General features: G+C 39.7%; 1 protein-coding gene across 1 annotated transcript in view; it reads right to left on the bottom strand.

The window, feature by feature from the left end:
- Window positions 1–5,063: 5,063 nt before the first annotated feature.
- LOC111867643 (protein dimmed) overlaps window positions 5,064–18,074 on the bottom strand; it is a 202,340-nt gene continuing 189,329 nt past the window's right edge. The window contains exons 4-5 of the mRNA XM_023857660.2: window positions 8,345–8,566; window positions 5,064–6,244 (exon numbers count right to left, since the gene is read on the bottom strand). Coding sequence (XP_023713428.1) covers window positions 5,960–6,244; window positions 8,345–8,566 — 507 coding nt within the window. The 3' untranslated portion in view covers window positions 5,064–5,959. The remainder of the gene's footprint in view (window positions 6,245–8,344; window positions 8,567–18,074) is intronic.

The raw sequence follows: 18,074 nt of genomic DNA, 5'->3' as shown, positions 1-18,074 counted from the left end.
GCATGTGATTTTGTACATAGTATCTTGTCAGGGGATATGGGTGAGATTGAAGTAAACAACAGCAATGCGAATGGTTTAACAACAATAACAACAACAATGCTATAACATTTAGAACGTATACACAGGAACATTTTGGTCACAGACTTAGAATGTTAAAATTGAATGAAATGACTAGTAAACAGAGTTATTTTTTGTTTCTTTTTGTAGGGATGCATCAATTGTTATGTTATTTTTTATCTGGGTTGGGTAAATATTTGGCAGGTTTTCTTCCTCAAACAGTATTACTGATTCACATGGTCCTTGAAATATCTTCATTTAATTTCTTTTGTATGTGGTAGTTACATGAAAATTAGTGGTGGTAATAATATTCACTTGAAACAAAATAGGTAGGAATGAGGAATCAAATGACATTTAAAGGGCTGAAGCAACTACACCCTTTAAAGAGAGATACAATTTTATTGCTCCCAGCACTCTTCAAAATTTTTATCACTGTGTTTTAAAAACAGTACACTGTTTCATCACCAGGATTTTCTGTTTTTAATTTTGTTCTATAAGAATATTAGAACGCCCATAAACATATTAACATACTGTTGTGAGCACGGTAATGTATTTTGTTTCTATGAAGTGTGAAGAATAAGTTATTGTACCACAAGTAACACTAGTGCTAACTGGTTCGCAGAGTGACGGCTATGGGAATTACTTGATCCATTAGATAAATCAGTGGAAAGAAATTAAATTGTTGTGATCTAGATTGATTAAAGAAAACAAAGAATAACATGAGGCAAAATAGCTAGAATTCCATTTGGAAGCAGTATCCACCAATTACAGTTAAAATATTACCACTATGTCACCTTGCTTGGTCTGAGGCTTTGAAAGAGGTCACTGTTGCTTTATCCATTACTTGATGCATCCCTCTGTTAGAAACAAGTTTCTAAGGAGGTACTATATCTCTTTAAGGTTTAAGTACTTGAGAATATATATCTTTTGGTACACTGAATGCACTAATAAATTGACATGTTGAGGCGGAATCATTGCGACAGTTTGCTGCAAACAGCTAGCTAAAGGACGTTTGGTGGTAGCTATACACAGATTATTTGATTATGTAATTCTTCTTGGAATAAATTTGTGTGCCCTGTCCTAAAGAATTAGAAGCCTTTAACTTCTAAAGTAAGTAGCCAGAAGTCCTATTTTAAGAGAAAATAATTATAGTATATGTATAGAATCAGAGAATTTATGCTCTATACAAGAAATGGTATTATTTAATACTCTCTTCTTTTGTTTGCATTTCAAAAGAGGACTACATAAATTATGGTGTTCACCATTTAATTCAATACAATGATGATACATACTCTATTTAGATTTCAACTACTTTTAATTGGCAGTTCATTTGCAGCTACTAGTATTTTAATTATAATATGTCAGTCGGTGTTATATATGGTTTTATGGCGACTCCTGGTGGGATATTCACTGTGACATAAGTCAGAATTACACTGCCATTGTGTCATAATCACTAAGCAGTGACAAGAATTCTAACCAAATGGTCCCAGTTTATGTATAAAAATATAATGTAATTTGAAAAATTGAAGAGCACAGATGATAAAAAAAATTATTCCTATACATTGATCACAGACTCCATGATTAGTCTGTGTGAAATATACATAATTGTGTTTGCTAAAAATAAATTTGATATTCTTTAGGCATTAATTTATCTGGAGAAAACATTAGTTATCATCTTTCCAAGCATATATGTTTATAAGTAAATGAAGTGTATTACTCTGACACAATAGTTTACAAACTTAAATATACATGACCCTTGTAAAGATGGATTATTTAGTTGCTATCACCCAGAACTTGCCAATTAAATATTTATACAATAACATAACACAAATATGAGATTTGAGGCTTTCATGGTGGTGAAAATTTAGAATATGGCCTTCTGGGTTATGACATTGTGCAGTCTGGTAGATATTTTTCAGTGTTTTGGAGGAACATGCAGCCTTCACCTTCAAGCTGCCCTGCATGAGGGGTGAGCCATAAAACTGGCCCTAGCACTGCGACCTTCAATGGTGATAGAGCAGAAGCTCATAGTCTTATAATACACTGGCGTGTACTAATAATAATGTCAAATACTAAGAGACGTTAAGATGACTTCAACTTAGTATCATTACAAATATGAGGAATACGGTATGCACCAAAAGATACATTACTGAAACTCGCGCATCCCAAACACGCATGTGTGTTTGTCAACAGGGCATAGCTCAAGCCGCACATGTTCCCAGTAGTGAAAAGGAAGTTGTGTTGTGCACCTGTTGGAAATGGGTCTCTTGACAGAGGAAAAAGTATTCATAGTTGAGTATTAATTCTGCTCATATGGAAGTGGTCACCAGAGACCTCACTTCTTTGGTTTTGAGCAGCCAGATGTTATCGTCCCCGGCTGCACTATGGCCCTGGGGTTCACTCAGCCTCTAACAGAAAGGAGTACCAGGAATTAAATAAATAATTTTCCTGGGGAGTAAAGCGCAGCTGGCGCGTAAGGCTGACAACTTTACTGCCATCTTTGAGCCGAATGTCTAGATAATATGGGACCCTCAACATCTCACAACCCTATGGGCCTTCATGGCCTGTTACAGGGATAGCTTTACTTACTTTTACTTTATTTACTTAGATGTTATCATCCAGAAACCGCTACATAGTACACGTGTGACAATATGGTGTGCCGTCTCAGTACACAGTATATTAGGTCCCTATTTTATTGAGGATGAGGAAGGCAATGCTCTTACTGTCACCCAAGAATGCTACAGGGACATGGTGATCGACCATTTCTTCAGGATTTGAGAAGGTTCTGTCGTGCAAGGGGCATAGGCAGTGGTATCGACAGGACGTCTTTTCATTTCCGTACTGTAGATTTTGGCGCATACTGTACTTTCCTGTTAATGTGGTACATCTTACTAGATGAAAGACATATTTACATTACATTCAGTCAAATGTATGTTATCCATAACTGTGACTGGGAATTTATGCCTTTAATATATCAGGCAAAAATTTCAGAATATTATCCTTCCTCCAATAAAGACATCGTGCTACTTCTCACACCCTAACTCTTTGAATTGACCTCATAAAGAAAACAAAATATATATGTATAAATGTGGCTGCAGACCAAGTGACCAGTCAACTAGTGACCACCTGCTCATGCTGGTTCCTCGCTCGTGGATTTTTTATTTCTTTTTTCTTCTGCCCTGAAGATGGAGGCGATACGTTCCTCCGAAACGTCGGTTTATACTGTGTCTACACGGCACCACATCCCAGAAGACGGTATTCTTCATAGTCACCGCTGTGAAAACCTCAAATCTTACATTATCTAGACTAGTTTGTTGATACACTATTTAAATGATACAACAGGCATTTTTGCATGTAGTTCCATTAACATTCTTAGCTGAGATGTAACAGGCGTGGGATGGCTTTTTAAATTTGTACTTCTATGTAATGTTTTTCAATTGACCTAATTCTTCCAGTCGCACTATGGCCCTGGGGTTCACTCAGCCTCAAACAGAAATGAGTACCAGGAATTAATTAAATAATTTTCCTGGGGAGTAAAACGTGGCTGGCGCGTAAGGCTGACAACCTTACCGCCATCTTTGAGCCAATTGCCTAGATAATGTGGGACTCTCAATGTCTCACAACCCTATGGGCCTTCATAGCCTGGTACAGGAATAGCTTTACTTTACTTTTACTTCTATGTGATGATGTGATATGACATTTGTCAGTGAATCTTAATATTTGTTTTAGAGTTTGAGGAAGGTACTAAAATTCTGAAATGTTATTCCAATGTGTACACAGAGTTTGTTGTTTTTAATGCTTATTCTATGTCATGAAGCCTGTGATGAATTCATTTAACACAAGAAGATCATTACTTGATTGAGATTAAATTATTAACAACGTTTTTAGGCAGTGGTACTGAATACTCTGAATTATTAATTTAATGGTCTGTTTTAATTCCTGCCGTTATATTGAATTTTAAAACATTTTAGTTAGGTTGGTCATAGTTTTATCATGTCTTCAATAGAATGATTTCATTTTACAGATCTGAATACAATTGTTGCATTAAGGATGCATCATACTATAAAATTAAAATTTTGAGTGGCATAAGAGTAAGTGGATATGAATTTGTAAAGGAGATACTGGAAGGAAGGAAGGAATGTTGATTTTCGTTGTGGTTTCAGACATAAGCTTTTTTACAATAAATTTACTGTTTTAATTTATGAAGAGGATTTAGGCACACCAAAGTGCTGTAATCCTTGTGTCAGATCTGCTTATCTTAGCACAAAGGATTACTTTGATTGCTCACATACATTCCGACAAACTACGATATCATTATGTTGCCACACATGAATATAATTGTGATATATTTACTTTCTAGGTTCTTTGTTTTGAAACTTTAAGTTCCTTTTAGTCTGTATTTAGCAATTCCAATGGATCACTTAAATGTTTAAAATACAGACAAATCCCTAGCATCCTGTTTCATTTTTGGAGAAGATATGTTGTAATGTGAGGATTTTGAAGTTATTATGTTACTGTCATTTTAGAACATGTCTGTGGGGAAACAGATACATTGAACTGAAAACTGTAATAAATCATGCTATTTTCTGTTAAAGACACATTTCATGCTTATTTCCAGCTAAAGACTGAGATGTCACTAAAATAAACTTGAATTGATTCATAATTTAATAGCAAATTGAGGCAAAAGAAGATTTAAAAATACTGGATTATTAAATAAAAATTTTGAGATATATGTAATTTCATGCTCTTTACAAGTATGAAAGGCAAGTGCTCGCAGCACTTTTGAATCATACTCCCTGACTGAAATCAGTAACTACAATATGATCACTCCCTGTTTTGTAACTTGAGATCATTTTCTTTATAGTATGTACATTAAATTGGATAACATAAGCTGGATACAGCATAGTTTCAGCATGATGAAATATAGTAATGACTCCTCTAAAATATACAGTTCAGTAAATGAGGACAGTCTGTAATGCTAATATGTAAATCAAGATCTGCTTCCATAAGCATTTTACTGACCTTGTTTATTTTAAAATATCCAGGACATGATTGGCTACATATTTTATTTATTCATAAATTCTCTTGTAGTCTTAAAATAACCTTTTTCTGTGGCTAAAAATCCTCATGGTTGCAGAATTCTTATTATTATGAAATTCATTTACTGTAAGTTATTCTTAAATTACATGGAGATACTGTATATATTTGGTGTGTTTCTTGACTTCTTGATTTCTTGATTGAGTCACTGCTTTATTTTCTAAAAGCATCAGTAGTTCTGTCTACCGAGTTCTGTGTCATGTTTTAAAACGTATTTCTAACCTTAGTTTCTTCTAAGTAGCCCCCCTCCCCCATAGTGCAGTAGTATGTTTCTGACTTCTCTTCATGCACAGCATCAGGAAAAAAGAACTCTGCCCCTTTGGAAAGGTACTTCCCCATCATAATATTCATTCTTTGTAATTATATATGATAGTTTTAAAGTATCTCCCATAGGTGTATCACAAATGCTTAAAGTTCACTGTTGAAGTGTCAAAACAATTTGTTAGACATCCACATGGAAAATGGCTTACAGTCATTTCCCCTGTCATACATGTATGTACTAGATATGAAGATCTTTGGTTTAGTATGCTTGAAAGATCAATGAGAGACACAAATGTTGCAAGTTTCTGAAGATGAACATGGAATTTTCACCCATGCATTTCTTAATAACCGAAAGGAATGTCATTAGTTGAATGGCCACTGTGATCACATGAAGTTTCTGGACATTTTATGTCATGATGTGCCATTTTGGTGTCGTCTTCATTGTTGCGTCTCATGTAACACTGCCAATTTCAAGTTAAAAAATTATCCATAATTATCTGAACTTCAGTATATCTAAACACATTGATCACCATATTCCAAAAGATTAAAGGATTGTTGTCTCATAGAAACTGTTTTCATGGTCATCAAGTGTTGGAGTTGGCATTGATGCCTGGTCAGGGGCAACTGCCGCTGGAGATGGTTGCCCAATGCTGTGGGATGTTACACTGTCCCCATCTGCACCAAGGGCAGCTGCGTATGGTGAAACTTCACCTCTCATTACACAGATGACATTCGTTAGGGCCATAACATAGTTTTTTGCTAGGGTGAGTGTTTCTATTTTGGATAGCCGTCGTTCTTTCTTCACATGTGGAATGACTTCTCGCAGGGACTGGAAAGCAAGAATAGAACTCATTCAGAGATGAATGTTTAGATTAAAATAAACAGCTCACATTTACATATGAGGGCTGATTATGTTAGGCAACAAGGTTATGGCAATGAAAATGAAAACTACATTTTTAAATTCATTCTGGTATTGTGATTCCAAATCTGAACATAAAATGTTCATGACATTGCAGTTTTATTCATGTATGTATTGTATGTTTCTTTCACTTCTGTATCATTTTCTTGGTATTATAATTTTTGTCAACCATAATATGAGAAAAGACCGTCTCTGTGGTCCAGTGGTCTGAGATCCTGCCTACAGATCCAGAGGGCCGGGTTCGATTCCCGGCGCTACCAGATTTTCTGAGAAGTAGTGGGCCTGGAACGGGGTCCACTGAGGATAACTGAGAAGCTATTTGAAGGAAATAGCGACTCCGGTCTAGAAAACCGAGATTAACGGCCGTGGGGAATCGTTGCGCTGACCACGCGACATCCTCTATCTGCTAAATTTGCCACTAACTTCGCCGACAAGCGGCGGTCGCTTGCGGACTCAAGCCACGGAGTTTGTTTTTGTATAATATGATAAAATATTTTATTAATGATTACAAGTTTATTCTCATTTAGAGGATAACATTATTTCAAATTGCATTGTAAGTGTATGTTCATATGTCTTGTATAAAGAAGTTAGGAGCTAACTAAAAGCTGCCAATTTCACAGTTAGCGTTGTGCTGCCTACTTCTTAACAAGGTGCTTGCGCTAATAACCAGCCTTTTCCACTTCATCATTCACAAATAATTTTAAATAAAATAAAACCATAAATATGTACATGCATATTATTTAAATATATATAGAATTACGTTATTTACATAATTCATACTGCACTATGAATGTTTGTTAGGAAGGTTCCACCTTTATAGGATAATTAGCCAAAAATTAAGATGTGGCTCTTACAAGCCCCCTTGAGTCCGTTGCAGAACATATCCGGGTACAATTTTTTTTTAACATTTTTATGATCATTGTATCCGATTTATCCGAAAGCATGTCCTTGGGTATATGTTATCAAAGAAAGTGAAAATTTGTCATATATATTAGTGATGTACCTTGTATGATCTAATTATATTATAACAATGTAGTGTCGTGTAATGCATGTTCCAGAAATTGGTTAAATATCAGAGAATGTGATATCGCTCCTAAATATGTACCAGTATTGCAATTTCAGAATAGCTGTTTTATGACGTGAAATATTCTTGGAGTATGGGTCAGCCAGAGTCCATAATATTATTCCAGGCGACAAGAAATCCTTTCTCCCCCCTCAGTTTAAAACAGATAAACTTTATCCATACTACATCAAATTAATAACACGAAATTTCTAGGTACTATGCCGAAAACCATTATTAAAGTCGCAATTTTTAAAATATTTTTATTTAAAGTGAGGCCTAACAAATTTAGATTACTGCCAATTAATGCCCAAGATATTAGCAAAGGATCAGCATAAATTTATTTTCATTCAACAAACCTCTCCTGTCCGAATCCTGTGGCCTCCCGCGAGCCCTGCCTGCAGACAGTGCTTGTGAATGCTAAGATGACAAACAAAACAAAAAACAAACTCCGTGGTCTATAGTCAGCAAGCGAACTATACCGACCGAGCGACAGCCGATTATCGGCGTGCTTAGTGCCAACTTGGCCGCGCCATAGCTCAAGCGGTTAGTGGCTAGCTTCCCACCACGACGACCCGGGTTCGATTCCGGGTCTGGTCAAGTGGGATTTGTGGTGGACAAAGTGGCGCTGGGGCGGGTTTTCTCCGAATATTTCGGGTTAACCTTCCAATCTTCATTGCACCAAATACTCCATCATCATAATCACCTGGGGCAGGCTACAACAGGCCAATCAGTGGCCGCCATGCCGAGTGGACCCAGTTGGACTCCACCCCCCACTAAGCGAAATGAGTATAGTGCCAACTTTAGCGGATAGAGAGTGTCGCGTGGTCAGTGCAACGGATCCCCACTGCCGTTAATCTCGGGTTTCTAGACCGTAGCCGCTAAAACCTTGAAATATACGTAGCTCCTCAGTTATCCTCGAATGCTAAGATGACTCCTCTGAAAACTACCTGGAACGCATCGTTGAGGCTGTGCATTCTCATTCTCTCCCTCTCGTTGCTTTCCAGTCGTCTCAGATTTCTCTCCTTGGCACTGAGCACTGGTTTTCGTCTTCTTGACGAAGCTGCCGTCCCTACTGAATTTGGCACAGACAGATATTGGCTCGAGGTAGCTGACACGTTCTGTAGACGGCGGGAACTTCTCGTAGTGTAGGTCGTTGTATCATCGCTCACCTGTACAGATTTCAAAACGAAAAGTGACATCTGGAATACAAGAAAATGAAATGATGTGCATTACGCCCTTATTTACTTCTTTGTACACTAATTATGTTATATTAGGGGCGATCGAGTGAATAGGAAACAATGGAAAATTGGTGAAACAAAAATAAATCTATCCCTAGAACAGGCCGTGGAGGCCCGTAAGGCTGTGAGACGTCGAGGCTCCCACATTTTCTACAAAATAGGCTCACAGATGGCGGTGAGGTCAGCCTTACGCATCGGCCTCTCTTTATCTCCAGGAAGATTTCCGGTACTCATTTCTGTTAGAGGCTGAGTCGACCCCAGGGCCACAATGCGGTTGCAAGGATTAGGTCAATTGAAGAATCCAGTAACCTAATCGGGATCAAACCCGTGACCTCCCGGCTTACTGCTTAGCGCCTGAATCAACTACACTACCGTTACAGATACGTTACGAACAGTTAGGTAAATGTACTTAATATTTTTATTCGCACCGTATTTGTTCAGGGGAGGATGAGGTGGGCAGAGCATGTAACATGAATGAAGGAGACGAGGAATGCATATAGGATATTGGTGGGAAAGCCAGAAGGAAAGAGACCACTGGGAAGACCAAGGCGTAGGTGGGTGGACAGTATTAAACTGAATTTTAGAGAGATAGAATGGGATGGGATGGATTGGACTGATCTGGCTCAGGATGGGGACCAGTGGAGGGCTCTTGTGAACACGGTAATGAAACTTCGGGTTACATAAAATGCTGGGAAATTCTTGAGTAGCTGCAGATTTGGCGGCTCCTCAAAAAGGGCTCAGCTCCATTAGTAAGGAAGTAAGTAAGTAACTAATTACCTATTTGTTTAACCATTTTTATCCCATTACAACTTTGAGGTAAAGATTAGTTAAAGGTAAATTTATCCCGTAAGTAAAGGCCGGTGTGCTTAACAAACTAAGCACTATGCCATGAAAACATGTGGGGTACTGGATGTATAGCTCCACCTTTCTTCACGTCGGCACTAGACGGAGGTAGGTGGTCAGCTTCACACCCCAGCCGCTTCACCCGTGAATAGAGCCCCCATTATCCAATGAATAGGCTGGGTAGGCCTAAGAGCTGGTCTGGACGATGTAGGGTAGATTAAAATTTCTTGCCCCTGCCAGGAATGAAACCCCAGTCGTCCAACCCGTAGCCCGTCAATATACCGAATGCTCTATCTCAGATCCTGTAACCTCGGTCCGTCGGTCGAGTAAACTGCTGCTGGCCCTCGATAGCACAGTGATTTTTGGTTTCAGGTCTCATCGAGATGTACGACCAGGGTTTTGTTCTCTCCTAGACATGTACATGTTTAGAAATTTGGCCTCCGCTTCGATGAGGGAAGGGGTCGTTCTTTCTCTGTAGGTGCTTCTGACTGACTATTAAATTGCTGCTGATCCTCGCCAACCCAGTGATTCTTGGTTCCGAGTCCCACGGGACTCGTGACCATATTGTATTGATTTTATTTTTTATCTCCTGTAACTCTGAGGTAACAACCACTATTTCTATATTGTAACATGAAGGCTGAAAGCCAGACTTATGTAACAAAAAGAGAAGGCTGTTGTTAGGCAACGGTATGACAAAAACATGTTTCCGCGGCACCGAATATACATGCAATAGAAACGCCGCGGAAAACCGCGTTTTCTCTGCTTTCCATGCCGAGGCGAGAACCAGCGGGGCAGGTTAGTTAGTTGTGAATCGGTAGCCAACACTCGTAGTGTTTGGTGGTTAAACGTGAAGTAAAAAGATCTCCACTGTTAGAAGCCTCTACCAAGCAATGACTTCTGAAGACAAACTAAAAACACTTAGTGAGTGCTGTCATTATTTGTAGGGTATGTAGATTATTGAGAATGTTATAATTCATTGTGGTTACAAGTCATAAGCGTTGAATAAATTCAATAACCAATCAGAAACCAATGTATAGTCACTAACACGTGACAATATTTATCCCGTGCTGCATTATGCTAGAATTCTGTAAGCCACTGTGTCCTAGATATTACCACATGGTAGTTATTGTTAAAGTCGAAGATTCGTACATTGAGCAGTTACAGTATGTTAATAACAGTAAGTATTGTCACGTGATAGAGTGACTATAGACGGGGTCTGGATTAGTAACCAGATTTACTGAATTCTTACAACTCGTAACTACAAGTAAGGATTATGCTCTCACTGTTCTACACATGCCACAAATCACGGGGCACACTAGGTATTCTCACTGTTATAGTATTCACAAGCCGTTGTTTGGTGGCGGCTTTCAACGGGCGACGTCCCCCTTCCTCTGTTCCCGAAACGTCCCCGTGCCTCAGCTACCAGCTTCCAACAGCAACACCTGACTATTGAGCCGCAGCAGTCCTCTCTCTCACTCACTCACCAACCAACCAACCAACCAACCAACTGACTCACTCCACTGACTGACTAATTACCCTATTTATAACACCTCGGCACGGACCCCACAGAAAACACCATTCCTCTGTTGCTGTGAACTTGTTACATTCGTGTCTGTTAGGGTTCCCACGTGATCCCTATTGAGACATTGCCTAACAACGGCCGTTGTTTGCAGAGCCATTACCGACCGTTGTTGTACGTTGCTTATTTCACGGTCGTTGCATAGCAACGGATCTACATGCCACAATATTATCACAGTTCCTCACGACTACAGGAAGTTTAGAAGTAATACGATGGAATTGCCTTCAGTGAAGTATCCGCTACTATCACGTTTCGAAAATCGGCCAGTTGTTATGTCTGTATAAGGGAAGGGGGGGGGGAGAGAGACAGAGACAGAATTCAATATCTGAGTTCCGAGGAAGGAAGAGCAGCCCTAACAAGCAGAAACTGTACACTTCGCATGAGTTATTCATAGTACGTCAGTGATGAATACGTCAACCTCATCCATTTCTATGCTACATTTATCATGGGGAATAAAAATGGACGCAGCTTTGAGTTAGTTTGGAGCAGCGTCGCATGTTTGAAGCCCGGGGCTTGGCGCGCAGCAAAGCCGAGGGCAGATTAAATGAGGCCCAGAAGAGCAATCCACCGCCCCCTCCAGTTAAAAGCAGTTCGGCTTTCTCAAAACTTCCGTCACAATTAATAACAGGAAATTCTCCGACACTATAAGGAAATCAGTTGGAACGCGGTAGCGTAGTTGGTTGAGGCACAATGCTACAAGCCGGAAGGTCGCGGGTTAATTCCCGATTAGGTCACTGGATTTTCAATCGACCTAATATTTCCAGCCGCACTATAGCCGTGAGATTCACTCAGCCTCTAATAGAAGTGAGTTCCAGGAATCTTCCTGGGGTTAAAGAGTGGCCGGTGTATAAGGCTGACAACCTCAACACCATCTGTGAGCTGATTGTCTAGAAAATGTGGGAGCCTCAACGTCTCGCAACCCCATTGGCCTCCACGGTCTGTTCCAAGAATATCTTTAACTCTTTGTTCACTATAAAGAAATCCGCCATTGGTTTTCTTGTTTTGAGCTGAGTGATTATCAGGGCCCGGATTTTGATGACCTGAAAATATTTAAAAAATGACCGAAATAATCCAGAAAAATGACCTAAAATACGACCCAAAAATGTAATATGCAGGGCTCGAATTTTGATGACTTGAAATATTTAAAAATGACCTATAAAATGACCGAAAAAATCCAGAAAAAAATGACCTCAAATATGACCCAAAAATGTAATATGCAGGGCTCGGATTTTGATGACCTGAAAATATTTAAAAAATGACCTATAAAATGACCGAAAAAATGCAGAAAAATGACCTAAAGAGAAAGAGCAAGAGCACTTCGCTTCCATATTATTCACATTTCAGAAACCATATGAAGAAAAATTCCCTAAAATGGCCAAAAATTACAAGAAATACCCTTAAAAGTCCAAAAATTTACCAAAAAATTACCCCCAAAACGAAAATATGACCTTAAACCTAAAAATGTCAAAAAATTACCCATAATATTTACATTTCTGTATCCAGCAGCTCATATCCGAGATTTATATATTTAAGAGCATCGCATAGGATACAAGAAAAAGAAGATGACATGTCATCAAAATCCGGGCTCTGGTGATTACACTCTTTGGCCTCTTCCAATTCAGGTTTAATTCTGATGTAATGGTAGGGCTCCTTGGACGGGAGATCAGCCAGTCGCAAGGTCGCTACCTACACACACAATAACATAAACACAGAATAAACACAGGCAAACATCTGTGTCTCGAGTAGGATTCGAACCCTCGATCCAAGTGGACGAAGAAATTTCGTGCTTTAGACCTCTCGGCCGCTGTGATCGGCCGTCATTTGTTTTATAACTCTTAACACAGTTTAGTTTGTAATGTTACGCAACATGTTCAGATTACTGACAATGTGAACAAAAAATCGGCAAAAATTATTTTCATTTGACAGTAAAAAAGTATTGGCCCCCAAAACTCATGCCGCCCCAAGGGCGGCCCCACAGGCCGGTATTGTAACGTCGGTCTGAGGGGCTAGAAATTCAAGGTAGGCGAGGAAGTGAGAGAAGTTAATCATATCTTCAGTTTAGTTTTATGTTTAAAAATAAAAGACTCTAATCAGAGACATTTTGGTCGGTCAAGGTGATTCAGTCACCTACCACTACTAATCTATGGGACTGCCTTTCCCTGCCTCGATACAGGTACAGCTTCAAGGCTAAAACAGTCCCTGTATTTCATTAATTAAGTACCACGCCATGAACATGTATGGAGGAGCGGAAGTATAGCTCCACCATTCTTACATTAGGCGTTAGATGAAAGAGAATGTTCATCTTCACGCTCCGGCCGTTTTATCTCCGAGGAAAAGTCCTCCGGTGCCCGTTGTATAGGAGGTTGGGCGGGCCCCAGGGCCTCTCTGGAAGTTGTGGAATAGAGAAATATTTCTTGTTCTTTCCTGGAATCGAACGTGGTCCTCCATCCTCTTGCCCGTCGCTATAACGACTGAGCTAGTCTCAGGGAAGAGAAAAATGTGGAGCCAGGGTGAAGGGATAATGGACCTTGACCGGCCAAGTGTAGATGTATATTGTGGTAGAATAGCACTTGTACCGAATAGGATATGAGCTGGAAGACCAGGAATCTATTCTCAGCAGGAGCAGTTATATTTTCTTAGTTATAGATTGGCTTTGAATCCCACACGGTCTCCTTTTCATGGGTTCTTCGCTGAAGTATAGAATCTGAACTCTCTAAGTGATAATTTGCTTCAGTGTATACTACAGAGGTTAAGAATTCTTATAATTTTACCTCCACTCCCCCCATACATATTCAACGCCCGGTGCTTCTCTAAGGAACAACTTTCGTACACAATCGTACCTCAAACTTTGACTTCACAACTTACGAATTCTTCAGTTTCGTACATACGTTTCGAAACACGAATTTCGGACTTACGCGATGTTATAATGCTCTAATGGCTCGAATCTTAGTACTTAATGATCCACGGCAAAATGTTAACTTGTTATTATTAATATTTTCAACGTTTAATATCGTGAAGAATGCCGTCTTCTGGGATGTGGCGCCGTGCAGATTTTGTGTAAAGCGACATTCCTCCGAAACGTTGGTTTACACAAGATCTACACGGCTCCACATCTCAGAAGACGGCATTCTTCATAATCACCGCCATGAAAACCTGAAATCTTACGTTTATTACCGTGATATTTGATACCCATCTATTTGTTTCGTAATAAAAACAATTGAATTGAATCGCATTAATAGTTAAAGTATTGAATATGACCCTGAGCATTGAGCTCATTTCTTATAGGTCTCATGAATAATTCAAATTACGGTGGTTTTCGACTTACGAACCATTTTCGGGAACACAATAAGTTGTAAGTTCCTGACCCTATTCGCCTTTGTGTTTTTCTGTTATGCCGTCAATTTGCAACGTTGATTATTATTCACGTGTCGATTTTCTTTATTGCCACTACATATTCCGGCCTAACCGCCCTTCATCAGGTGTACACGTTGTTGTGATGAAGGAATCTGCTGCTTGTAGTGTCAATAAAGAGAAAACGACGAGTGAATAGTAACCGACGTTACACTTGTTTTTTCCTTGGCACTACAGCCCCAGTGGGCCTAGGCCTACCTCCATGAACTCCATTCACTTCGGTTTTTCTAGATCTTACGCATACGGTAGGACTCCTTGGGCGAGTGATCAGCTCGTAGCAAGGCCTCTATCTGTAGACAAACAGAGAAAAACGCACACAAACATCCATGCCCTGAGTGGGTTTCGAACACACGATCTCGGCTTCAGAGCGAGCGAAGACAGTGCATGCCTTAGACCACTCGGCTACCGTGACCGGCTGACGTTACACTTAGACGGCATAAAAACAAAACGCAGTGCAGCAGGAGGAATGTGTACGGCTGCAAGCCTATCCGACATTTCGCAGTTTTAAATACTGTGTAGAATGAAGTCAGCGACCTTAACGACCTTTTGAAGTTCACAATTTCTCGTTAAAACATAAGCTGATTGAGAGCAGTAACGCGCTTCATTTAACAGGAGCTGTCTGTGTGTCAGCGTGTGTCTGCAGTCTGTAGATTATGCCCCAGTTAAACTGTTACAGCTGTTATTAGAGAACTGGAAATCGTACAGGTGTATAATTTACACAATTGTGCATTCGATTTACCATTGTATTCGAATCGCATAAATGTAACAGTTTAGTTGAGTCCTTCTATATGATGTGTAACAGGACTGTTGTAACACACAGTGTTAACCAGAGTTTGTACTTTCGAACTGAAAGTTGTATTGACAGTAGTGACACAAATTGGACACGAATGTGTTTTACAGAGTACAAAGAGTAAAACTGATGTGCAGCTATGAATTTATATGCATGAGCATGGCTATAATTTGGTATAGACGCCATCTACATAGTTCTAGAGCGCCTCCATTTGGGGAAATTATTTCCGGTGCCCAGAAACGTTCACTATAGTTTAAAAAAATTATATATATGGAAACAAATTCATGAGACTGCACTGTTCTAATTTCCTTTTAATATGTGTTGCTCATTCGCCGGGATTTTCTGCTGACACGGAACGCACACCCAGTCCTGAACTAGGGCGTCTGCATAGTTCTGAGCCGGAATATCTGCCTAGTTCTGAATTCGAGCATGTGCTTAATTCTGAACTGGAGAGCGCATCTAGTTCTGAATTCTATCATCTATATAGTTTTGAACTGGGGCATCTACCCTAGTTCTGTACTGGAGCCTGTACCTAGTTCGGAATTGGTGCGTCTCCCCCGGCCAGGAAAGTTATTTCTACTCCCAGTCATGAGAACCTATACATGACATCACAATATGCGACATTTAAAAGAATCTTGCCTTTAAGGAGTCCCAGTTTATTTTGCATGGCAAGGCAAAGGAATACTGCCTTGGCAATATGTTCCACCTAACCTTCTCTGAACTACCGAGCTACAAACGGTTGAATCTCCACGGTCACATCTCTGACAACCGTAAATCCAACGGATTTCTGAGAACTCGCCGCATTAACGTAAATATTGGTATTCTGTCCATTATGAGCCACAATAGCCCAGTCGGTACAGCGACAGGCTACGGGCTGGATGGCCATGCTTCCATTCCTGGAAGGAATTTTTTCTTCATAGCGTCCAGAACGGCTCTGGGGCCCACCCAGCATCATATCCCAATGGTTACCGAGGGCTATTCCCCGGAATAAAGCGACCGGGGTGTGAAGCTGACCACTAATGTCGAGGTCAAGAATTGTGGAGCTATACCTCCACCCTCTTATAAGTCTTGATAGCGTGGTAATTAATTAATTAAGAACAAGGACAAATATAGCCTTACCTTGGTTTTACACTCTTTATTATTTGGTTTGGAGGAAGTGAGGAACACGAAATAAAAATCTTGAGTGAGGAGATTTGGTACTGCGGCCGGCAATCAAACCCGGTTACTCCGAGAAACACGTGATATACACGTCGATTCATATGTACTGGGGTTAAATCTATTTTGAAATATTGATCATGACACGTTTAATTTAATCAACTTTTTATTGTCAACAGGAAGCAATGGCCAATTTCGAGCCAGTCACTATCCGCGAACCACTGTTTGGAAATATCTGATGTAATTAGCATGTCGAATCCCCCGAAGTATTTTCACGTTCATTGTAATAGGATCCATCTCTTTGATGTTACACATAAAAGGATTTCACTCTGATATTATGCTCATGTAAATGACACAAAGTTCATTTGTTTCGTTGAGAAAAAAATGTTTCGCCTGTTATTGTTATTGTTATTGCACATCAGTTTTGCCGGAAATGGAATTATTGAATCTGAATTCCATGTTCCGCGATTTGTTGAATGATGATCTTCTTTTAAATAGGTTAAACAATAGCAAAGTCTTCTGTTAACTGAATAGGAAATTCTTTTATGCCGCAACTGCTCACGAATCCTTCACAGTGTCGAATAAACTTAGTAACGAACCCATAACTTTCCACCAATTGCGAATCATTGACTTAGGACTAACAAAGAAGAAACAAAAACAAACAAACTCCGTGGCCGAAATATACCGACCGAGCGACTTCCGTTTCTCGGCGAAGTTAGTGCCAACTTTTGTGGATAGAGAGTGTCACGTGGTCAGCGCAACGAATCCCCACTGCCGTTAATGTCTGTTTTATAGACCGGAACCGCTATTTTCTTGAAATAGCTCCTCGATTATCCTCACGAGGCTGAGTGGACCCCGTTTAAACGCACAAGTTCTGTAAATTCAGACTGCGCTAGGACTTCCTACAGTCCGGCCGCAATTTAATGATAGCAGGTGTCGACTAACAGACTGGTAAATTAGAGGATAAAAATTCCCTCTGTTGTCAATACTGTTTAGAATAATTACGCATAGTTCTATATGAATGTGTTAATAAAATAAGAATTTTCATTGGGTGCGACCTGTTGTGTCTATATACAAAATTCTTATTTGGATTAAGAAATTAGATGCAGTGACGTAGGTTATGCCACAAATATATTTGTCTGAGAGAATTAAATAGAGGCTCAGACGTTCCCAATAAAAATCAATAATGATAAGTACTCGTAGTTTCAAATTACTACAGAACCTATGTAAGTAATAAAAAACAATCTCCTTGGCCTGTAGTCCGCAAGCGGACTATACCGACCGTGGGACCTCCGCTTATCGGCGAAGTTAGTGCCAACTTTAGCGGATAGAGGGTGTCACATGGTCAGCGCAACGGATCCCCAAGGCCGCTAATCTCGGTTTTCTAGACCGGAGCCGCTATTTCCTTGAAATAGCTTCTCAATTATCCTCACAAGGCTGAGTGGACCCCGTTCAAGACCAATTACTTCTCAGAAAATTTGGTAGCGCCGGGAATCGAAGCCGGGACCTCTGGATCTGTAGCCAGGAAGTCTGACCGCTAGACCACAGAGAATATATATATATTTTTTAATTTGATTGTTTTACGAAGTTCTCAATATCAAATCTACTTGATTAATGGATATGAATTGGCAGAGGAAACTGAAGTATTCGGAGGAAACCTG

The sequence above is a fragment of the Cryptotermes secundus genome, unplaced genomic scaffold, assembly GCF_002891405.2.
Source record: "Cryptotermes secundus unplaced genomic scaffold, Csec_1.0 scaffold548, whole genome shotgun sequence".
Taxonomy (NCBI): Eukaryota; Metazoa; Arthropoda; class Insecta; order Blattodea; family Kalotermitidae; genus Cryptotermes; species Cryptotermes secundus.
The sequence above is the reverse complement of the archived record's forward strand: the minus strand, read 5'-3'. Positions and strand labels throughout refer to the sequence as shown.